The sequence below is a fragment of the Tinamus guttatus genome, unplaced genomic scaffold (genome assembly GCF_059628265.1).
Source record: "Tinamus guttatus ecotype Peru unplaced genomic scaffold, ASM5962826v1 Tinamus_guttatus_pri_ptg000336l, whole genome shotgun sequence".
Classification (NCBI taxonomy): Eukaryota; Metazoa; Chordata; class Aves; order Tinamiformes; family Tinamidae; genus Tinamus; species Tinamus guttatus.
In genome coordinates this window covers 125,358-150,787 of record NW_028288870.1, presented here as the reverse complement: position 1 = coordinate 150,787, position 25,430 = coordinate 125,358, and the positions used below count along the sequence as shown (strand labels likewise).

Below are 25,430 nucleotides of genomic sequence, written 5' to 3'. Positions count from 1 at the left end.
GTAATATACTTGCTGCAGGAAATCTGATTTTTGTTTTTATCTAATCATTTAATTTATCTTAATGGCTCGGGGTGTGGGATTTTACATGTAATAAAACCATTACTCCCACATGAAAGCTGCTTTACAATGTAAATAGGCTAACGGTGCAGCCCAGGGGTCAATGCAGGCTTCAACATTGTTCCCCTTGCTCATCAGGGGTGCACGTGGAGGGACAGGGTGCACCCGTTCACCGTGCTGCCCCGCAGAGGGAGCTGGCCAGGTTACGGAGGCGAGCGACGAGGAGGCTCACGGAGCTCAAAGGCAAGTGCAAAGCGCTGCACGACGAGGGAGGTGCAACTCCAGCCCCAGGACAAGCTGCAGGGCGACCTGCTGGAGAGCAGGTCTGCACAAATGGGCCTGGGAGAGCTGCTGGACAACGGTCTGACCGCAGGGGAGCACTGTGCCCTTGGGGGCAAGACCACGAGGCAGCAGTGTGACCCTGGGGCAAGGTGGCCAAGGGGACCTCGGGCTGCACTAGGCAAAGCACTGCGAGCAGGGCAAGGGAGATGATCCAGTGAGATTTTCTACTAGTTCAGAGATTTGCTTTCCCCTCAGTTTAAATTTGAACTGGGGAGTTTTGCATCCTTCCCCAGGAAAGAATGCAACATCAGTCCCTGAAACTTAAGCATTTTTCATATGTCTAACCCATAGCTCCAGGCATTTATTTCCAAATACTTTTTTTGGGGGGGTGAAAACTGTGTCTATCCTTTCTGCTGGTATTTCCAATAAGCTTATCAGCTGGTTTTGAGATGACACACTTGTCAAAAACAGAGAGAAGGAGGTAACTTGGTTCATCCGTCAAACAATAAAAACTCATGTAAAAGCCAAGATGATAGGGACTGGGTCTTTCAAGTCAGTGAACTAAGAAATTTGTAACATTTTTTTTCCTCGTGCATCAGGTTCAGAAACTCTTCATGGACAAGTAAAACTACCACTAGTCTGGATCAAGAGTCCAGGTAAAAAGGGAGCACTCCAGCTTGCACCAGTCTTTGAAAAAGGTTTTTTCAAAGCATACAGGATTCCTATGATGCAAAGAAGACTAAGTTCATATTGCAATTATACATTATATTATGGCATTTACTATTGAGACACACACACAGGCACTGAGAGTCTGAGCTTGGAAAGGTGCAGATCAGCTGTAGATAGACAGCTAGTATTTTAAAGCAAAACTGGTATAGTGCACATACAGTGTTGCTTACTACCTGTGTTGCGGTCTCAAGAAGGTTTCCTTTAGAAAACAGAACCCTTCTGTGTTTGCTCTCAGATCACTTAGGATGTAACCAGCAGTGGCAATAACTGGGATGATTTGGGCAAGTGGGATAACTTTGCTGTTGCTTGTGGAGGCAAGCTTAGGCAAGGGGGTTTCTTTCTCCTGTTTATAAACTTACTGCCTACCAAATTCAGTCATGTTATATAAGACTAAAATGTAGATCAAAGCATGTAACAAATATTCAGGAATGTGCTTCACACTGTATATCCTAGAGAAGTCTTAGTATGAAGTCTGACCTCTATCAAATCAGCTCAATCATGAAATCTTGTGTAGCAGTGTAAGATTTGCTTGACAGTGAGGGGAACTTGCTGAACAACTTCAGCACACGTACTGTGGAACAATACTAAAGCTTCCTCAGATATGCGCAGGATGAAAACCATTCATTAAAGGTTTAAATAAAAAATGAATTCCAGAAACTTGTATTAAGTCACTCAACTATATTCATTTAAGAGGCTATTACCTCCTTATCAGAGACTATGGTAGCTGGACACGGACACAGTCAGCAGGATGACGGGCAGGGCTTACAGAACTGTCTGTTGGAGCAGGTATCGTTCAGAGGGGTGACTGAGCTGGCCTCAGCCTTTAACCCCAGCACTTGCAGCACAGCTCAAAGCAAGGAAACACCTGAGAGCAACATTATCTGCAGCTCAGCATGTCCACTCTAGAACTGCCACATGAAGAGAGATCAACCACTAATGTAGATTACTGGTTTTATGCAATAAAAAGCTTACTGTACCTTACAGTAAAATCATAGGAGCAAGAGGCCAATAAGGTAGCATGGAATGGTGAAAACTGTAAGAAAACAAAACAGAAAGGCTTTTAAAGTATAAACATTATGAACATATTTAGAGATTTCTTGTGAGTAGTTACCAAAATTTAATTAGTTAAACCATCCGGGTGCCCGTTTCAGGCCACAACAGAACAAGCTACTTCAATAAAACAAATTTAACCACCACGTGACTAACTACAGGGAATGTTCTGTGGGATCCTGACTGTGTCTGACTTAAGTAACTCTGCAGTTTATTACAGTCATATAAACAGCCATTAAATTCTGCTTCTGGATGACAATCTGAGTATAATGTCATTATATAAAGAAAGTTTCAGTAAAGCTGTATGACCAGTTTATTTTTCAAGCTCAGTTGTTGGGATGCACTTAAATTGAGCTGTACTACAGAGATGTAGTATATATTTTATTGGCATCAATTCTATGTGCCTGAATTCTGCATTTACTTAAGGGAATGGGAAAATTTGAGTTAAGTTGAAAAGTTGAACCTCACAAATTCACTATTGTAAAACTTTACAAGCATTTCCAGTAAGGAAGAAAACAATTTTCATCCTTTTGCTTTCCTGATCCTGAAACATCAAATCAAAGAGAACAAACAGCAATGAAAACCTCAGTTCCTACAAAACTACCAAGTAAACCAGCAAGTCCAAGAAAAACTCAAACTAGGATAAGATGAAGATCTGTTTTGAGTTCCTACAGACACAGAGCTTACTTGCAAAGCAATTCTTAATCATTACTAACTCTGCTGACTTACCTTCTAAATTCCCTAGATTTGCTCTATTTTTCTGCAGAAGAAAGAAAAACACAACAAAACACTTTTCTTTTTTATTCTGCACCTTGGAAACATAAATAATAAACAGGAGGAAGCTGATTTATGTAAATCAATAGTGTATTTCCCATATCCTCTCTCTTTGCTTCTTTATCCTCAGAGCTCTGTCAGTAGCATCATTAAGCGTAAGTAAGCCAGTATCTTACCTAAACCACTCTAACTAAATACCTAGGAGTGCTACATACACAAGTTAAAGGGATTTGTGCATTCTACTTTCTTTACAAACAAAATGACTATTTAAACACTCTGTTCCCTTAAATTGCAAAGTATTATGATGACCCTTTCACCAATTTTATATAAACAAAGGAGACCAACTTATCACCCAGTCTGACCTTCAGTATGTCACAGATCACTCTTTCAAGATTCTTTTTAAGTAGACTCAAAGACTGTAGTCAGTGTTTGAGTCTACTCAGTATATGAGACCAAAGTCAGCAAAGAACATGAGGCATTAAAATGCACCAATGCCAAAATCCCCTGAAAAGGACTCTAGATGATCTCAGTATACTTACACCATCCTGCAGTGCAGGGAAACACCATGACAAATCCACAAGAATCCTGACAACACATCATTGGGTAGAATCCCTGCCAGCCCCTGACCTGGTGAACTGAAAGGGGCACAGAAAACTAGACAACCAAAGAGTGATTTCAGGGCTGGCTAAGCTAATTTAAGTCTGAACTGCTGCCAAGAGCAGTGGGCTTCCCTTCTGCTTCAGGCTGTGTGTTCCTGCTTCCTCCCTTGTGTCAGGGCTTGCAAGCATGTGGCACTTCAGCAATGACATGAGTCAGCTTCATGATCCATGCAGAAACTAGTCACAGGATTTTCAGACACAGCAATGAGCTGAGCCAGCTACATGGATTTACAATTGCTAGTGTTAGCACAACATGGGGAAGGGAAGATGCAGTGGTTAAGAGGGCAGGCTTGTATTTAGATAGCAACCAAGCTAACTGGCCAGCCACACCACCTTTTTTCATCTTATGTCCCCAGGGGCTAGTCTAACTTGAACCAGCAGCTATGTATACATATAAGGCATCCCCACTATCTCCTTAAAATCACTTACTGAACTGACTTCAAAGCTGGGCGTGGAAAAAAACTTTTACCTCTGGCTTCTGCTTAACAATTGTTTTGTTTGTTCTGAGACATATCCGAAGAGGGAGCATTATGGGCCAAAACTGGAAATTTCTGGTGAGGCTGTATAAGAAAAGCCCTTCTTCACCAGAGCAGTGCTCTGCTCTATCCTGCCCAGTATTCTGATTCCCACAGAGGCAATAGCAGATGCTTGTTAGAAAGAGTACGTGAAGCTGGGCACCTCCTGTTACCCGTTTCTCTCAGACTGTATCTTTAGCTGTTGGGAGAGCATTAGCTCAGAATCACTGAACTGCTGAGGTTAGAAGGGACCGGTGAGAACCACTGAGCCCATCACAGCTGGCCAAAGCAGGGTCAAAAAGAACAGATTCCTCAGGGCCATGTCCAGTCAGATTTTGACTATCTCAGGGACAGAGACTCTATAACCTCTCTGGGCAGCTTCGTCCAGTGTTTTGACCACGGTCACATTGAAAAAAGTTTTTTTCTTATGTTTAAATGGAATTTTCTGCATTTCAGTTTGTGCACATTGCCTCTTATCCTGTATCTGGGCGCAAGTGAACAGTCTGGCTCTGTTTTCTTTACATCCCTGCATCATCTATACACACTGATAAGATCCCCCCACACTGCAGGGAGAGGGAGCCTGAAGGGGAGGCTGAACAGGCCCAGTCTGAAAGGCCCAAACTTCCCAAAAGCAAACCTCCTGTTTACTTCTCAACCTATAGAATTCTCCAGAGGAACAAACATACTGCCTTTGATCATGACATTTTCTTTGACCCTTAGCAAACTGCTAAATATCAAAATGTTTTCCTGTGCTGAACTGAAGATTTCCCAAAGCAATCAATATGACATCTAAAATCTTGAGTGCTTATTGCTCTCTTCCTAGCTACCAGGTTACATAAAATATTGCGGATTTCCTGGCAAGCTGGCATAATAATTCAATGATGGGCTATGGTGGACAAAATACAACTTACTTTCACTCTTCTGATAGCATAGGTGTGACCAAGCAAGACGAACACCGGTTGACGGATGTTCCGCAAGTCCCATCCTTTCAAACTACAGTCAACTGCTCCTGTCACCAGCAAGTTCTGATGATTTGAAACAACACAGACATTAGCACAAATAGCTACTAAATTGTCAAGATCCAGATCATGCAATATTGACTACTGAAGTTAAATAAATGAAACAACACTGATGAATAAATCATAAATGAGGTCCCCATTATGTTAATTAAAGAGAACAGAGTCCTCACTACAGTGTGCTATGCGAAACACTAACCCAAACCCCAGGTGCCATTTACTTCTTGGAACAACACTCTTCTGGAGACGAAGTTAGTGAATGAAAGTAACAAGCAGCTAGACATTTTTTATTGCCATATAAAAAGAAAAGATACTAATATAGCATTAAAGAAGAAAAAAAAAAAAAGCTATTTAATGGAAGTGATTCCATTTGAAAAGCAGTTGGATGAACAGGACTATACCTCATCATACTTGCACCAGTCACAGCTCAGGATCTCGGTCTGGTGAGCTGGAATCACGAGTTTGACTCCAGGGGCTTTCACATCCCAAACTCTTAAAGTCTGGTCACCTGGAATAAAGATAATTTTGTGTAATTTATCAATTGATGAATCAGTTGAGAGGTACTATTAATACAGTACTATTGAGTAGACAATGATTTCTCAGTTCTATTAAATACAAACCATCTGCAGGCCAAAGAAAACAAGCACAGACGCACACAAGGAAGCACAACGTGTTTCATTTTGTTACCAACACTTCCATTATCTTTTTAAACTCAGACTAAAAAGAAATGGGGTAAAATATTCAAATACATTTTACTCAAATACATTTTATGGTCCATTTCAAAATTAACTTAGGAGATCAAAATGATGAACAAGTTTTCTCTGCAAGTCACCGAAGAGAAGTACCTACACTCATGGTCTTGGTCTGTATAAAGTGAAAGGCAACTTATACTCAACTTCTTTCAGCAAAATTAGAAATACAGGCACTTTTCCCATACTAGCCATGTGCTAAGGCTGCACACAGATCTTCATTAAAAGTGTAGAAGATAGCAGAATGACACTAAAACTTCTACTTATATTAAAATCAACATTTGCTCTAATCTTGAATGCTTGTCATAAGAATGGCCTTGGGACTATGGTACTACAGAGATTACAGAAAATTTAGCTCTAGTTGTCGGCTTTGCCTCAGATTTCATGATTGTGAGAGATACTGTTGATGGCTAAATTCCCCACCCGTAAAATAGGAACAACACATGATTTCTCCATTTTCATTCCCCTTGCCTATTTTAATACTTCCAAGGAGGAGAACGTCTGTTACTCTGTGCACACACAGCACTCCCCAGAATGATGCCTTGCAGTTGGTTGAAGCCCCAGATATTGGTACAGTGCTTATAACAACAGAACGACATATGGAGAGGAGGAAATAGGACCAGCAGGAGCTTGCTGGAAAAGGCAGCGTGCCTGGCTAATACGCCTGCATGCACAGGACAGACACCAATTTGAATCTTAAGGCTTTTGGAGATAAAATAATGTATTTAGAAAGCTTTTATTTTATACTTCATCAGATAAGAGCTTTGAAAGGGAAGCTCATATTTCACTACAGACAAGACAATATTTATAAGTAAAATAAATATATAAATCCAGGTGAACTAGAATGAACTACTACAGACACAGCCTCGGTAGCTTTATATTAGAACCCCAAAACATTTGGAAGAACAACTTAGCCAGCCAGTAACAGTTTTGACATCAAATACAAAATTCCCAATTATTTAATAAAAGAAAAAAAATGACCCATGAGTAAAACAAACAAACAAACAACATTATTCCCCTCCGCCCCCCCATTTTCTTCTGAAAAACTGAAGTTGGATGTTATTAATTCTGGCTGACTCTATTTGTGAATTATTTTAATCCAGTAACGCACCTTTTAGCCTTCTGAACCTCTTTTTAGTCAAAGGAACAGACTGAATTAGAGCCCAAATCAAAAAAAATCCATCTTCCCATTTAAGTTGCAAGGGAAAGAGTCAGAAAAGATCAGGAAAGAGTCTTAGGGTTTTTTTTTTTTTCTTTTTTAGCTTAAGTGACTAATAGTGTAATCCTGACACATCACACATTTTAGCAACCACTGTTTTTAGCTCAAATGTTTTTCCATGACTTCACAATATATTATTTAATAGCTAATTTTAATGAAAATTGCTGTTAATTATCCTTGAATTTCCACATTTCCATAATTCCTTTAAATCTTCATTACCGAGGTTTCATTTTTTCCATATGACAAAACAGAAGTAGGATAATAATAGTTAAAAAATACATGGAAAGGACACCGAATACAATCACATTCACTAGCAGCCACTTCCAATTGGCATCCCAAAGAAACCACAAAAGTGGCCAACGTTTCCTCCACAAAATATTTCTATTTTTGTTAGAAGCAATTTCTCTATGGCAACAGATTTCTGCTGGTCTGTTAGATAATTATGATGCCATACTTGTTTGTATATTGTACTTGTTTTCTTTCATTTTAATGAATATTTGTGAAATCTTGGACAAATCAATAGACCTACACAATACATACTCATCTATTCAAAACTTCTGAAAGAAATACTAATCTAGAAGGATATCATCCCCATACAAGGGATGAAGACTGCTAATGGGAATGACTAGTATAGTGGAGAGACATAGTTTGCTTGAAATTTAAATGTCACGTAGGTTTTATATTGACTTTTCGCTCTCAGATGTGTTTTAGCCACATTCAAAAATTATTATGCATGAAGGCCAGTGAGAACAACCAGCTAAACAATCTACTCTAGACAGTGCTGCGGCACAGCGTTAACATAGCTGGGTATTTAAGAGATTAATAAAACAAGCAAACAAAGAACAAAAGCAAAAAGAATTTCCACACACTATCTGAAAGCAAAAAAAAATTTCCACACACTATCTGAAAGCAGAAGGTATTCTAATCGACAGATTTTTTTTCCTCCAAGAACTGAAGTACTGCTAACTTAAATTTTCAAGATGAAGCTGATTTTATGCATCTTGACAAGAGAAGCGTCATAAGATCTTCAAGAGAAAAATGGATAATCTAACTTTTAAGTACTGTAAAAAAAGAAGTCAGCACAGAAGACACGAGTTTTGGCATATATGGTGTAACATTAAAAAAACTTCATTAAAGTATGCACTTAATGTCAATCTATTGAACAGCTGCATGTTATTTTGTCTGCTTGTATATTTTTAAAAGATAAAAAAAATAGCGTAAAATATCTTCTCAGAATCAAACACAGAATAGAGGAGAACTCAAATCTCATGACTCAAAACCCATCTTTAAATAATATAAATAAACCATGGATCTACTGCAGTATTAGTAAATCTTCTGGGATTCCACATAAAGAGAAAGAGTGATACAAATAAGGAGGTTTATTTAAAACACCCAATCGGGTTCTACTGAATGTACAAAATCTATTCCCATAAAGCACATACAAAGTAAACATAATTTGAGTGTAAATGTACTTCCCAAATACTAATTTTTCAGTCTCATAAAAAAATTCTGTAAAGCTAAAATCAAAACAGCTTCAAGAACAGATTGTTAAAAAGAAATTAGTAAAACTCACAATATTTTGTAAAATAAATAAAATTCTGTCCTAAACTTGTATTTATTTCACAATGGACTTACTCTAGCCTACCATATTATTAAGTGAATGGGAAAGCTCTCCATATATCTAACCTGAGGCACCCGAAACATCCTTATTCACTATAAAAAAATGTTATTTCTGCTTAACACTGAAACATTATATTACAAGATGACAATCTAATAGAAAATATTGCAACCTGAAAATGCTCTCTGTTCTAGTAAGCATTGCTCATTAACACTGCACTATTGCTAGCACATAGCACAAATTGAGGGCCAGACTAACTTCTTCATAGATATTTCCAAAGAGCTGGCAAATTAGGGGTCCATTCAATAAAGCTTACTGAACACAAGACACAGATGAATTCAAAACCACAGTGGTACATCTTGAAGCAATAGGTTTCAAATGAAAATACCCTTGTCATTTCATTATGTAATTTGACAGAACAAAGCAGGCACATAAATGACAACACAAACAGCAGCTTCGCAGAACTGCAATCAAATGCATCATCTCTGCAGTTAGGCTGTTTTTCAAATGCCTGATTTGTACAGCAGAAGCCATGCGCTAAGCTGAAGCTCCTTGTTCTCCCTTCGGAGTATCTGGATTCCCCAAATGACCAACTTTTTCTCATTCTTGCGATGCCTTGAATCTTGTTCATGGTGGTCTTTCTTTTAACACGTTTGACATGCAAATAAGTACAAAAGAACTTTATAAAAAAAGGCAAAGAACAGATCCCCTCCCACACACAACTAAAGGAATACGAGCATCTTGTAATGTGTTTCTGAACTCACACCAAGCCATGGAGATGCTAGCGTTTGAGGGCTATTTACTTCAGTTATGTAGGAACCTAAACAAACACAAATACCTTTGGAATTGCCTGTCTGCAATTCTCACTCTCCCAGCAACTCTTTCTTTTGCCCTGTGCTACATTCCTGCTTCAGAAATAAACTAAAGCTTGAAAAAAAACTGTGATAAAAGAACTGAAAGTGTCCAATTTTGTTAACAAACTTGAAAATGTACATGAAAAACTTTTCTTTAATGAGCAGCTACACTCACGACTATTCCTCATTTATTCAGCATCTTTTCTCTTCTTAGACATATACCTTCTCCTGGTTATTCTTTCACAGAAGATAATTGGTTTATTCATAGCCTGCCTTTGCAGTTGTTTAGATCCCAAGCACTGAAAGATGCACCAAAATTTTATGTCAGCCCAATCTCTGAATCTACGGCTCAACAACTCTTGGACTACACCCATCTGCTGGTACAGGACTATGAAGACCCTATTTTTCTTTTTTTTTTTTTTTTTTTTCTTTTTCTTTTTTTAAGAAAGCAAGTCAGTAGATCAGGGCAGGTAACGAGATGGAATTCAAGAGACAGTGATGTACAAGTGCAACCTTAAAGAAGAGGACCAAACATGAGGGTGCACCAAGTGTGGAGACTGAATTTTCGTATTCATTCATAAACCAAAAATGCCGTAGTTCCTAATACTTTTTAGTGTAATTAAAAAAATAAAATCTCCTAAGGAAATACAGAAGAATGGAAAAAAATTCTCTAAGCAAAGAATGCAGTTAGTTGATCTACATTATGTTGCATAGAGAAAATATAATCTTGCAGTTTTCAAAAGCAGTTTGAAAATTCATGACTTGATAAAGATGTAACAGCCTGCACCTACCCAGATCAATAAAATTAATGATTGTGTTAATGATTTAAAAATGAATGTGGCATTAAGACAGAGGGTCCTGTAGTTCAGTTACATGCTAACAGTCATTCTAAATCTCCCTGGGCTTTGTCAAATCCAGAACACAATATTTTCTCTTGACCATTTTATATATGTACTGAAAAATATTACAGTTATGCAGATAAAGATAAAATGGTACACTCAGTTCCCACTGGTAAATTTAAAGAACAATAAAAATGTATGAAACTCCAAAGGATGCTTTCCTTGTAAACCAGAAGACTGAGCAAAGTCTTATTGCTCTGCCTTTGCTGAGGCTCATTTAGTTCAACTGATTTATGTTTGACTATATACTAACATTGTGTGTTGCTTTATGTGCTTCTCATCAATTTGTTCTCCAGGTTAAAAAAAAAAAAAAAGAAAGAAAAAGCAGAGACCTTCTGGGCAAATGACACAGTGAGTCATTAAACCCTTTTAGCCATGAAGCCGTTGTTATTTATGTCATTCTTTAATCACATTTTCCACATCACTGTTTTTTTTTTTTTTTCCTCCACTGTAAGGCAGACATTTGCCAGGGCTCTGCACTGGTGCTGCACGTCCACCTGAACATCCTGCTTATCTTATCAGTTCAGAAATCATTACTGACATCACAACATAATTCATTTATATATACACAGAATTAACTGCTTGTTTTTGTTAATGTAGTATCTCCAACTGCAAACAATAAAATATAAGGCATTACTAAACTGCCTCTTAAGAGTATAAATGATTGTACATGAAGATCACAGCGTTGTATAGTATCTCAAACATCTCTCCAAACATTAAATGGAAGTGTATTAGATGCTGAATAAAAGCTAATTTAACTGAAGCCTCACACATTTTTCTTCTGTAATTTAATCACATTTTACTGTCCACTACACACAAAGTTAGTCCTCCTGCACGTGTTCAGCTCAAAGACCTAAGCAAGCATTCCACACCTAGCATTACGTTCTTCAAATGTTTCACATTACAGTCTTACGTTTCTCATTTTCTTCGTTCACATTCCTTCTCTAGTCTCATATTAATTTGATAGAAAATCATATTCCAAAGGCCAGATTTAAGCATATTAGCTTGAGGCCAAAGTTGTCTGGGCACCTCATGGTCCTTCTGAGCAGCTGTTTTGCTGTGTCTTGCAGTTTCAGTTTTCAGTGCTCATAAACCAATTACTTAAGTGGAAACTAAATGTCTGCTGGTACCTGAGTGGATTCAAACAACGGCAGCACAAAGCCTGGGGTGATGCATACAAAAGTTCCTAAATCTCCTTCCCTTTTGCTTATTTACTTCCCCACAATATCAAGTGTTTACCTAACAAATTAGAAATATTTCAAGACCAATATGTTTTCCAGTTATGGTTAACACTATACTTCTTAAGTATAATTTTTCTAACAAAAACAAAGTTGCAACATGAAATCGTTCATTTCTGAAGGTCTCCAACTTTATAGCATTAACATATGCCTATATGTGCTTGTGAGAACGTGTGTGTGTAAGGTGAGAGGAAATAAAGGAAATTGACTGGAGAGAGCGAACACACACACACACACACTCAATATAACCCTAAAGCAGCTCAGCCTTCTTCAAGAAAGGAATGAATAGGAATGATTTAAAGCAGCTGGAGGAAAAAAGAAAAGCGGGTTCAGGAAGCTTCCCTTCAGGCCCGTTTTCAATTAGCAATTTTCAAAAAAGCATGTTCACACCAGAATAGACACCATAAAACTTCAGGTTGAGATTCCCAGTAAGTGTATCATCATGTCAAGACTGCACTTTTCTTTCAGCTCCACCTTTAGCTCAGCAGAAGTTCAGTCATGAACAAAATTAAGCTTTCTGTCCTGTAATTTTCTGACATCTTTATGTGCTTGTGAATCCTTGCAAATCCCAGATGAGCATGCCCAGCCTCCTGGACAGCTCCACTTGGCTGCCCTAACATTTCTTCTCACTTGACTGACTTAGCAGAGTCAATAACCCCTGAAGAGTGAAGGGGCTGCTTGGACCACACACCGTCTGTTGGGCCTTTCCAATAAGGAAATGGAATCTGTAGCCAGGGCTACATGTGCACTTCTACCACAGAAAGATGCTTGTTACTGCTGATCGAACTCCCAACACACATTTTTAGCAGTGAAGTAATTCACTTAATTTAATCAAATCACATGAAATTTTCAGTTTGAAATAGAACCAAAGAAAACAAGGAAAGACATTCCACATTGGCATTTGATGACTTCTATGCAAGATCTTGGTCTGAAGTTATTTCATTTAGAAGTACACCAAATGTTTTACTTTGGAAACCATAAGAGAGTTCAACATGACTCTGAAGTCATGAGTTTCTCTTATTTCGTGATTTTACACCTAGCAATGCACTACAGGATTTTTATTTCATATCCAAGTAGTACTTATAGCAGAGAAATATAATGGATTGGTTTTCCTGCAAAACTCCTGTATCATGGAGTCATCGGTCAGTGATTAGTTTCAGGCTTTTGTAGTACACCTTTTCAAGAATTACAGTTAAAATTTGCGAAAGAATAGAATCTTTGACTGTTTATGTCAAACCCTTCAAACACACCTAGTGAGGAAAGAACAGATCAATTACATCTTATGTATCAATTATCTGCTGCTGTACAGGAGCACTTCTATTGTATACGGCACCTAGCAGTGTCTCCCAAAGCTGTTCAAACGGCAGTATATTAGAAGCTGTTCAGCTGAATCACTTACTAAAAAATCAAAAATAATTTGTGGATCAGGAGAGCCCCTTTTGTTCATGCACGACATGAGAAATTTTATGCCACAGAGGGGAGGTTTCTCAGCAAGCAGGGCTTCATAGAGACTGTAACTAGAATCTGCAAAAAAAACTCCACACTGTTTTCACCATTTACTTTGGACCAAATAGTATTAAGTCGGTATTGTGTGGCAGGTAGCTGTATTTCAGTGGTTCTGCTCAAACAGTATGCAGGGCTCAATCCTCTTAAGTTTCTGTTCATCCTGTTAGATAAGCACTTCCCAAGCATTACGTTAATAAACCTCCAATTAAGTTGGAAGCATCTGTGCACCAGTACCTGGCTATCAAACACTGCTAGGCTAGAAGGAATATGTGAAATTGGTTAGTTATTTGAGTTCCATTGTTCAAGCAAAGACAGATAGAAACAGACTGAAATCTTATAAAATAAAATTCACGCACATTTTTTAACCAAACTTCCCACAGAATAGGAAAAATATCTGTAAAAGTGCTACCCTCTCTCCTAATTTAATTAACAAAAAGACATATTTTTACTTGTTTCCTCTCTTGATATAAGAACTAAACAATTTATATCACTATCAAAACTCAAACAGATTTGAAATCAGACAAGTTTAAGCCACTGGAGTGAATCTACTGATGTTCATATTGGGCCAGCATTTTCCTGCTCCTCTGCTTCCCAAACACACTGTCCAGCTCAAAGCACCCCTCTCCCCCAGCCAGGCAACAGTTAACAACCACAGGTCTAACACCAGAGCGCTGCTTGTGCCCCCAAAACAGGAGCATTTTCTGGAAAATGCTGTAAAGCCTCTTTGCCTTGTCTCTTTGGTCCCAGCTCAACTATGACTATTAGTCAGCAAGACGCATAACTGGCAGAAGTAGCAAAACTGATTTTTTCTTTGCCCAAGAACAAAGCACAGTGATTTCTATCAGAATGTAAAATACTCAATAGGAATTAACTAAATTCTTCACAGCCAAATGATGTTATGCATTTTGTGACAACTTGACCAAAAATACACACCAGAACATTAAGTATATAACGTTTACTGAACAGTCATATGAATGAATGAGAGCTACATAAAACAATAGAAAATAATTGCAACATAGTTACTGAGTTGACTACTAGAAAACTTCTGATCCATGTTTAAAAGGCCAAGAGAATGTTTTATAGATCGCAATAGGGCCTACAAATCCATCTACAGCTAAGTAGTTCTCTTCCTCTGTTTTTATCTATGATACACACTACCACCTGCTGGAAAAAGCACAAAAGTAACATGACACCATGCAGGATTTTTTTTGCTGGGAGAAATTCTTCACAGCCATGTTTACCTGAGGCAGATGCAAAACAACCTGGGATGTGTGGAGACCATATAGTGCTGTAAATGACCCCTTCATGGCCTTTAAAAGTGCGTAATGACTTCCCCACAGCTGGATCCCACTAAATAAAAAGAAAAATATTGAGGTTTACATGCAATAAAGCAGGGAAAATTTTTCTTAAAAGATTTGTGTGTATAGAAAGGACTAAAAGAATTTCTTTTTACGGTGTATCATGAAAAGTACTTGAACACTTAAACTGACATCCTTTGAAGGCCAAGGTAGCATCTCAGATAAAACAGAAACGCAGCTTCCATTTAAAAATAAAGATGAAAAGTAAATAGACAATGTCTCTTAACACAAAGCAATATCAGTTTCAAAACAAATCACATTTTTGCCTTCAGCAGAAACACAACATACCAGCTTGGCTGTTTGATCCCATGAACCAGACACCACTAGCTGTTCTCCTCTAGTTTGGCTCCAGTCAACACTATACACCTATAAAAGATATAACGGCCTAATTTAGAAACAGCATTAGCAGATAAATTCAAATCAGCCTAAGTTCCATGAAGTACATCTGGATTTGCAGATTTTAAAACAGACAGTTAAAAAATAAATAAATAAAAGAAATCACAGAGCTGCTAGTGATGTCATTTACCTGAGGAAAAATTAAATTTATAACATCTCAGTCTCTCAATCTGGCACATTAAAAGCACGTATAGCTCAGGAAAATATCTAAAAAGATAAAACACCTTGAAACAATGAAAAGGACATTAAAAATCTGCATGCACTCACCATCACTGGAAGTTTCTTCCACTGTAAAAAGCCATAACTCAGACTGACTTCTTACCTCCACTCCAACATTATTTAAACATTCACAATTTCTAATCCCTAACAGTGTTAATGACACCTCTCTTCAGAGTTGACTACGGAGTCAACATTGAGGTTTTAGCTAACAATAACTACTTCTTTACCAATTCTAATTATGTGCATCTTTGGTTTTCCCAGAGTGTCCACTACCACAGAATATAACTCTACATAGAAAAGGAAGATGATGAGGTGTCAGGGAGAATACATACCATAAAATACTCTGATCTTCAGACTTTTTTGGGGGTAATATTCATATTACAAGGCTTCAAAATCATGCACAATTGCTACCTTCCAATTCACTTTATATACACACTGTATGGTTCAATTCCTTCTAATTTTTATCTCAGCCAGAAATGTTGACTATTCACAGTGTGACAATTACTGGAGCTCCAAAACCTCTGGATGAACAACATGCAGTTTTAACCTGAACCACTTCAGGGCTAAAGGTGGATAAAGACCAGCTTAAACAGTTCATCTGCCTGAGGTCCTGATCCAACATGGCCTTCCGTGACACTTCTCAGCAACGTGGCAACTGACCGCAGAGCGCTGCTCTCAGCAGCTGCGCCACTGATCAGGGATCTGCACTCCAGCGAGGACCATCTTGCTCCAGCACGTCGCTGGGTCTTATCCACAACACGCTACATGCCCTGTCTACGGCAGCACAGCGTAACTGGCCCCACTCTCTGGCACAGACAGAATCATACATTAAGTTAAAGCAACCCTATTTCAAAGGTAAAAGTGTTTGGACCTTTGCTACCAGAGGAGGGAAAGAAAAAAAAAAAAAAAAAGAGAGAGAAGCGAAATTGGGAAAGAAAATTAAAGGAGCAAAAGCCGAAGTCACCTAACTCCATTTCAGACTATGCTGGATTCAGTGTCAATTAGCTGTTTTTCATCTGTTTGCTTATTTTACATAAGTGGAAGACAGCCATTGCCCAAGGAAAAACAGTGCATCATCTGCAACATATACATTTTTTTTTAATCTTACAATGTCATGTTTCCCATGTACCAAAAAGCATGTTGCTCTAGCATCATGTGGTGCTAATGCCCTTTTGTTAGGGGTTCACAAAACACATGCGAGCAGTAGCAGTATTTGACAAAAACTATACAAATAATAAATCAAGAGTTACTGTTTTGTTTACACTTTTACATCCCCTTGGCTTTCTACTTTTGTCAACTAGCTAACAGTACCCCAGCTCATTAAAATATCCTCCCCTTCAACCTGCCTCAGTCCATTAAAATGAGGGGAAAAAAAAAGTTCAATTTTTTAGAATGAAAGACATTCTCCAAAGCAGCTCCAGGACTAACCTCCCTCCTTCCCCCGAGTCTGTCTGCTGTGTAGCTGATGATGTAACTGTGTGTATCTGGTGAGCTGTCGTGCCACAGTGCCCCTACACAGGTCACTAGGTAGCGGCCTCTTTCACGCAAGAGCTGGACAAAGGCAGCTCCAGTGGAGGCACTGGGCTCTCCGACCCCAGTCCAGAACTGCCGAGGAAGAAACATGTGTCTGCAAAAACATGTACCTGTATCACATATTCAGCTCACCCCACATATTTCAGATATATCAGATGTACTAGACAGACAACACAAAGTGCACATACGGCTTCCAGCTCACTCACAAGCTCAGCATATAGGTCTGCTACACACATGCTATGCTATTGATGTGGATACATATGGCAGCCACGAGTGGGCCTGCCCAGCATTCTGCAGCTGCACCAGAGGTAACGGCACCTGCAACAATTCTCCTCCTGGCAAGATGCACACACAGAACAGACAACAGGCTTAGGAAAGGCAGGAGCTATTTTCCATGACATGTGACAGGTTCAGGTACTGAGAAACGAATGAAGAGAGGAAAACGTGGGCAACCAAGTATGGTGAGTTTGAGTCTTCTTGCCTTTTCATGTCTATCAACCAACACTAATTTACAGATGCTTCAAGAGAAGCTGTGTTGAGCATCAGGAAAAGACTGAGAACACAGCATATACCTGAATTCAAAATGCCCGTCTTTCAGTGCTTTATTTATAATCACAGAATGTATTAATGCTATTTATGTATAAATAGCAGCAACAAATTCTATAGGTAGGATCAAAGAAGAGCGAAAGATGTAAACATATATATTAAGAAAAAATCAAAATAAATGTTAGGACACAAGTTACAGGACAAATTTAATGGAAATATTCTTTTGTCTCACATTGCACAGAGACTTCATCAAAACCAAAGTAAACTAGACTAATTTATTCATGAGATTCAGCAGTTGGTTAGTGCTGGAATAAAACTCATTGTCCTTTCATAATAAAGATGCGCTTTTAAATTAAAATTGTATGTTCTTTTCAAGGAAGGACAATGATCTCATTTAGGAAATAGGAAACTGATCCCTGTCAATCTTGCCTTAGAAGTAATTATAAAACTCAGTGACAAAATATTCAGTAAAAGTGTCAGATAGGGATTAAGGTAGTCAATCACTTTAAAGAGCACTGTCTGCCAGTGGTTACCACAAACTATTAGCTATATTCCCACTGAGATCTATCATCTTAATGCACACTTAAAAGAATCAAGACAATCCTTTCATATCTCACAATAAACACTCAGCCCACGTGTCCTAAACTGTCTTTCCAACTCATGGTTGAGCGCGTCAACCTCCCCATGCTCCCTGCTAAACCAAGACTTGGATGCAGAAATTCATATTTTACAGACAACAGATGGTGCAGCAGAACCAAACTAATCTTATGGACAGAATTTCAATGAGAAAAATGGTATGGACAAAAGAAGAATTTAGTATTATGCTTTGCCAATATTTTTCCATTACTACCATCAGTCTCTTTACACTATCATAAAATTCTCACCAAAACCACAAAGTAAATTCCTTACTTGCATAATTTGACCATTTTTGTCTATTGAGCCAAAGTAGGAAAATTACAAGGAAAACGGGTACAGAAGACTCTTGGATAACTGCAGTCACACAGCTTTTAGATTTGTGCCTTATACCTCAAAGAATCAAAGGTTTTCATGAATATATAACTGGCCTCCCACGGTCATTTTTTGCTGACTACATATCCACTAGCTGGTCCTCTGGCAATAATTTATTTTATTCATATAAAGTAGCAGTAATCTGGGCAACAGAGAAACTAAAACCAATCATATCAGAAGGCAAGAAACTTCAGAGAAGATAGCACAGGACTAGAAGGAAAGCACGAAAGAACTTTCAGTTCCTTCCTTCTCCTGCCTGTCTGTCCAACAACTGTCAGTACTGGGTGCTTACTTATCCTAAAATAGCACAGCATACCACCTGCAAAATTATCTTTATTTTTAGATTTTTTTTCCTGAATCTCTCAGAGACTAGTTTGTGATCTTAATACAATAGAAGAGTTAACTAAAATTCCTAATAGACAGCTTACAGCAAGTCACTGAATCCGTACTCTATCAAGTCAATGACTTTCTTCAGAAGCTACATTGTTTTAGGTCTCTAATCAAACAGTTCCTTATTCGTGAAAGAAGTTACTGGCAACTATTCATTTTACAAAGGGCCTGCATCTATAAAGGACTGAGAACCAGGTAGCATGCTAAATGCTAGTATACTTCAGAAAAAATCCTTAGGGAAAGACAAATACAGACACATAATGCAAATACATTTCTAAAGATGAAAATAATACATTTTTTCTACCAATATTGCATAACAAAGGTATTGAATTTTTAAGAAAAAATCAGTGGTATCAATCCAAGGCTAAGAAAGTTCATCTTTTCCCAATATCTATGTTACTCAGAGTAGGACCTCACAAATGTCAGAACAGGAAAAGGACAAGCAGCTCCTGACACAACAGAAGCCCTAAGGATCTGTATAATTTCTGTCACTGTATCCTCAAGCTCTCAAGCTGACACTGCTGCACACATCAGTTATCTGAGTTAGACCTATTCTATTATGTTCTCTGGAGTCATAAAATGGCTTCAATACTTTCACACAACTGAATAACTACTTAGCCTACAAGGAACCACAAACGTTACTTGGGAATATATTCATTTGATTAAGTGGTACCTGCTATAGGATACGGGTATATGAGTATGGACAGTTTGTAATTCATTGATAATTACAATAACATTAAGTTATAAATTCAGACCACAGACCCAAGCAAAGTGAAAAGATAGACAATAAAAATACAGATACTTTTGACAGTGATTCCTCGATAACCCCGTCAGCAATTCAAGCATTAGTCAGGCCATCAACATTTTCAAGCTTTCCTGGTTTACCTCCTGAGTGTGCTCCTTATAGACTTGCAGTGGACCTGTGGTTTTAGCTGTATCCCAGATTTGCAGAGATCCATCCCCACTAGAAGTGATGAGCACGTGTTCATTATTCTCACTCCACGTCACATCAAATAGACCATCATTCCAGTCAAAACTAAATCAGAACAATTAAGATATTTGTCCATGAGAAAGCATGACATACATGTTTGGACTAGTAGAGATTAATACTACTTTAAGTCACCCTGATTACCATTCTAAATATCCTTTTGATATATTTGATTTTGTACTGAATCTTTTCACTAGTGACTTGGTTGACATCATGGGAACTTTTACCTACAAACGCCAGAGCAGGCTGATTAGGTTAAAGTACAAACGAGTCAAGGACCTTCAACACAGAGAATCAAATCTGATTGCAATGCTATATTTTAATAACTGTGGCAAACAAAGAAATAAAACTCTCAGTTTTGGAAATGCTCTGTCCAATCCAGAATATCAATAAAAAGTTAAGGTATAATGAAAGCCCAGCAGAAGGGCAGTTATGAACATACTAAAGACCTGCATACCCCCTAAAAAGGGCTTCAACACACCAATGATTAAAAAATACCATGTATCAGGTGCTCTGCCAGTGACCACGCTGCTATCTTATGGTAAATAGGAAGTTATTCACTCCCTTTGACTTAAGGGCCAACTAAACTCAGATTAATTTCATGGCACCCTACAGTAATTATAAGGAAAAAGCCTACACATCAAAAGTTTCTGAAGAAAACACGACATAGCTCATGGGACAAGAAAATACAGGACTTTCTACCATAAATTGAGTCTCTAGAAATACAGAAATGAACACTACTAAACCACAGTGTATAGCAGAACTAATGGAGTGTTTAATAGCTACTTGTTATATAATTGTGAATTAAAAAGAAATGCATTGAAAATATGATAAACTGCAGCACTGTTTGTTTTGTATTTCTCTTTCAACTATCAGAGTAATAAGCAATTGCTGTTTTAAACTATAGGACATTGTAGGTGAATGATGATTGAGCACTAAACCCCCTCCTCCCTAACCTTTCTACTCCTTCCATCTCAGTCAAACTTCCTGAGAACTGTTATCTCCTGTAAAGGATCTGCATGAAAGGACTTCACGTTCCACTTTCAATAAAGCCATTCACAAAGGGTCAAATTTAGGTGGCAATGCATTGCTCCTAAAAAGCAAAAATTTCTAATTTCAAGCTTGTAAATATAAACCTGTATTACCTTCTGAGCAGAACAATCCCAGCTTCTTTCTGTTCCAGTACTACCAGAGTTCCACAACCTAAAACAACAAAGTAAAACAAATCATCACAACTAGCTCCCCTATGACAATGCAAGCTAGTCTTCAGAGGTAGTTATGCTGTACAAACATGGAAAGCATCTGGATTTATTTAACCAAAGAAATAATGAGTTGTAGGTATAAACAGCTCCTTAAATCTACCCTATGTTCCTAAAATAGTATTTCAGTCAGACTTTTGTTCCGTATACCTGTGGGTAAGGTTGGAAAAGAAGCAATGTGTTAAAAAAAAAAAAAAAAAAAAAAAAAAAAAAGGGCACAGAAAGTGTTTCTCCTATTCACATACATGCCCTATGTTATAGACATACCAGTCTGGTGTTCCTTACATCTTTTGATAATACGACAAAAACTCTTTACAAAGAGAGAAAAAAAGAATGCATCTAGCATACAAACACAGATCACCAAAAACAAAACAAAGATATTCACTTTATTCATTCTCGCATGGTACTACTCTCCTACTACTCTCTTTCTGGGGTAACGCCAAAGCAACATTTAGAAACTTTACATAAAATAAACACTTTTAGGGATATCGGTCCTGGAGAAAATGAAAGAGACTCCAATACTGCAAAAATCTCAGTTTGTCTCTTTAGAGGACAGGACAGGGCTGCCAGGGCCTTTCTGAACACTTAACACGAGAGACCGGAAATTCTGAAGTAGAATTTTTCAGACATTTTATTGCGTTTGCCTCCTCTACCCTGTATGAGGTATCATGCTTCTGCAAAGTCAATACTTCCCTGAGTTCTTATAAAATTAAGAAACAAAGTTTTGCATCTTCTTAAGTAGGAAAACTTAGCTGGTTGGGAGACTTAGAGCACAAGCATCAGATTAGCAACCTCATCTGAAATTAAGAGCTTCCCAAAATTAACAGCTTTCCCTTGGGGGAGAACTGAGGCATGAATTGTGTCCATGCAAAACAAAAACAACAGAAAGGGAAAAACATGAAGCGCTGTGAAAGCCCTGTACAACCTGTACACACACGCCATTCAGGAACCGATGCTACCTGAGGGCAGCAAACGCCTTTAACTCCAGACTCGTGAGTGAGGACATGAGCAACTCTACTCACTGTAATGGGGCCTGATTTGCTCTTTAGGGGTAGTTACCATAATAAAGCACAATACCGTGTAGAATAAACACAAGGGGAGAAGCACTGCAGCTTCCAAACGAGTGCAGCACCAAGCCCCCCGGCAGGACGGGTGACAGCCACTCCTGCCGTGGTGCTTCAAGGGCAAGAATGGCCTCGATGGGGGCAGTCACGCTTGTGTCCCTGGAGCAGGAATACCTACAACAGCACGCCACACCGCAGCTTATTTCTACGGCGGAGCAGCGCCCGTGACTGCGATTAATCTAAATAAAAGAAGCGAGCGCTCGTTGCCTGCCGCACACCGGGACTCGCCTCCCAGCTCGCCGGGCTCTGGATGGCCCAGCTCCGCGCTCCCGCCCGGCGGCTCCCTGCCCGCGCTCGCAGCGCGGGCGCTAACGGCTCTAACGGCTGCGGTGCCCCCCGCGCCGCACTGAGGCGCCCGGAAACACGAGCTCCGCAAAGCGGCGCGGGCGGGCGGCTCCACCACGGCGCAGCCCCCCGCCGCCCGCGGCGCACCTGCGATGCCGTAGTACTGCGCGGCGGCGCACGCCACGCGGCCCGGCCAGTAGGGCGAGAACTCGGCCGCGTAGCCGTGCAGCCCCGGCAGGCGCAGCGAGCCGCCGCCCGCCGCCCCCATGGCACCGCCGCCGCCCCCGGCCCGGCCTGCGCCGCGCCGCGACCCGACGCGACGCGAGGAGGCGCCGCCGCCACCGCCACCGGAAGCGGCCGCCCGTGCCTCAGGGGCGGTGCTGAGGCTGCGCCGCCGCCATCTTGGGTGCTGGCGCCCTGCCCCGTGGCCTGGGGGCTGCTGCATCCCTGCCGTTTCAGTCCCCGCTCCCCGCAGAGATTTATTTTATTTTATTTTTCTTTCCTTCTTTCTTTTTTATTTTTTTAAGGCTGTGGAACCACAAATTTGTGACTTGATAGAGCTACACTTTGATACCTGCACCCGTGTGATTCATGTGATTAACAGTTATCTGATCGGGACAAGGCTTCTAACCACTCACTGCCCGTTTTGTGATAAACAATTCTGATATTTGGTGGAGAAAAAAGTATTTCCAAACTGCACAGAGAATCCCCTTGAGATATATGTCACCTCATGCTGTCAACACATTGGAATAAATGTTATTTTTTGATCTCGAGTAGGTGTACAGTCATTCTCCTAAAAAGCCTCCTTCCAAACTATTCCAGTCTGCCATTTGTTGAGTCCATTTGCATCTATCAGTATTTATCTGCATAGAGCAGATATTATTTATCACCATTTGCCATGTTTCAGGCATGCTTTATGGAAGCTCTTTTGTGGACAAACTTTTTTTTTCTCTTCATATTGATGGCAACTTCTGTTAGGACGGTGGGAGTTTTGCCTTTTAAAGAAAGAGGGGCTCAGGCTTAGAAACACACATGAGAAGCTCATCAGCTGCAACTTTTGATAACGTTTTACCCTGGACTTTAGAATATACACAAAGATGATTCCAGTGGACACAGGCTTCCCTAGTAAGTTATAATGATCCATTTGCATGTGTAGTGATGAAGACAGAAAATTACTGTTTCACACATGAAGGAAGTGAGGCAACGGGCAGTCAGATGATTTAATCTGAGCTACCTCATGGATCTTGGAAGATACTGCTCTTTAATTTTATTTTAAATCTTAGCTAAACTTTTCAAACCTTCTAAACTTTAGCTGCAAAATCTATTGTAAAGTCACATGAATATATAATTCCTTAAACTGACACATTCACTGAATTATGCATTTTTACTTATCTTTTTATCTTGTGGTAAAAATGAAATCAAATGTTGTTTTTCAAACAGCCTCCAAGATTTTATAATAAAATCAATCATAGTGCAAGTGAAGCTCAATGTAGTGTATCATTTGGGTTATCTAGTAAGTACAAAACCTCACAGCAACTTTACAGCTGACTACTGCAGGTCAAATCCCAGGTAGCCTCTGTGAAGTCCTTTTAAATCAACATGTCTTTTGGAGACACGGATCACAAGAGAATCTCCTGAGCAGGTCTTTTTATGGTAGTTGTCTTTCGTGATTTGGAAGTCAATAATAACATAAAAATCCATATATTCTCAGTAGTAGCATAGTAAGTAACTGTGGACATTGCCCTTGGCAAGGGGTTGTTTTGGGCTCGCGTGTTCCATGGCGTAACCTCCAGCTGCTCTATGGACAAGTTACCAGTTGTACATCCAAGTATTGGAAAGGGTTCGTCGTGCATTTTCCAAGTAGCCTACAAATCCGGTTTGTCTTTTATAATCAGTGAAATTCCACGAAGAGGTTATACAAACAGAAAGCCATCCTCACATGGGGCACAGCTCTGTTTTAAAAACAGCATAGAAAAAATATAGTAGATATAAATAGCAGGAAATGGAAAGAGGATTACCAGGAAATCCTGAAAGAAGGACCTAGTTTGTTTTAATGGCTCCCAAGCATTTTTCTTTTCAGAGAAATGCTTGTGAATTCATGTCTTTTAATATACTTGGAAGTAGGAGACAAAACAATATTACAAGTATTTACATAGGAAATGTCAAGGTAGATACACTGACAGCTAAAGAAGAAAAGCTGTTTTATGAGCAGGTCTACCAAAGAGAGCTGCTAAAGGTGCCCAGTTCCTCCTGAACTGGGTGAGCCGAACTGAGATGTTACAGAAGTCAGGCCCTTCCACCAAAGAAAAGTGAACACAGACGCAGGCAGAAGGCATCAGTAGATGGCAGCGATGTTCCATTTAAACGCCCACATCCCACAGCTCTGGGATAGAATTCCCCACAACACTAAAGTGTTTTTTGCTAACTCAAGCTCACTCGATTGAACTACATTCCTATATAATAAACACATAGCTTGGACTTGTGTTTATACTGCAGTCACTTGGCTAAGCCTTGCTAGTGTCAGAGTAAGTAGCTGCGATGCTTACAGCAATATCTCTGCACCCAGTTCACCCCCTTTCCAGTCTGCTGTCCTGTTTTATTGCAGACTCATTTCCATCATCTCCTCGGCTTGCTGGTTGACAGCCAGCTTAGGTGTCAGCTGAGCCAGGATTTTTTTTTCTGCCTTCTAGTTACAGGTTTCATGCTATCATGGTTTTCTTTTACAACAGTGAGTGCTCACTGACTCAGAGACTGTAGAGACTAACAGAAAAGTAGAGATTTTCCCAAGTGAAATTCCAGGGTAATAAAAAGGCTCTATGAGTCAATGTCTTAGGAAAAACATTTAGTGTCTCAAGGTTCATGGTAAGATTGCAAAAAAGGCAAGAGTGGAAATAAAAACAAAGGTGAAAGTTTGGGAAAAGGGAAGATAAAGGAAGTTAAAGCAGTGAACACAAAAGGGAAAAGACTCAGTCGCATGGGGAAAGTGAAGTTAGTAAAAAGAAAAGGCAGTTAGCGAGGAGACTGTCTGGGAGGACAGAAAGAGCAAAAGGAACTAAGGAGGTAGAAAGACATTGGAAGGGAAGAAGAAAGACAGGGTGATTTAGAAAGAAGTGTGAGACTTGTCATGTGAAAAAGAAGTATGAGCAAAGGGCATGTTTT

The 25,430-nt window shown here is 39.3% G+C and overlaps 1 protein-coding gene across 1 annotated transcript in view; it reads right to left on the bottom strand.

The window, feature by feature from the left end:
* The window catches only part of PEX7 (peroxisomal biogenesis factor 7), a 41,730-nt gene extending 19,191 nt beyond the window's left edge, over window positions 1-22,539 (bottom strand). Inside the window, exons 1-8 of the mRNA XM_088529681.1 lie at window positions 22,419-22,539; window positions 20,749-20,806; window positions 19,501-19,651; window positions 14,812-14,889; window positions 14,407-14,515; window positions 5,484-5,590; window positions 4,978-5,091; window positions 2,046-2,101 (exon numbers count right to left, since the gene is read on the bottom strand). Coding sequence (XP_088385807.1) covers window positions 2,046-2,101; window positions 4,978-5,091; window positions 5,484-5,590; window positions 14,407-14,515; window positions 14,812-14,889; window positions 19,501-19,651; window positions 20,749-20,806; window positions 22,419-22,539 — 794 coding nt within the window. The remainder of the gene's footprint in view (window positions 1-2,045; window positions 2,102-4,977; window positions 5,092-5,483; window positions 5,591-14,406; window positions 14,516-14,811; window positions 14,890-19,500; window positions 19,652-20,748; window positions 20,807-22,418) is intronic.
* Between the last annotated feature and the right edge of the window lie 2,891 nt (window positions 22,540-25,430).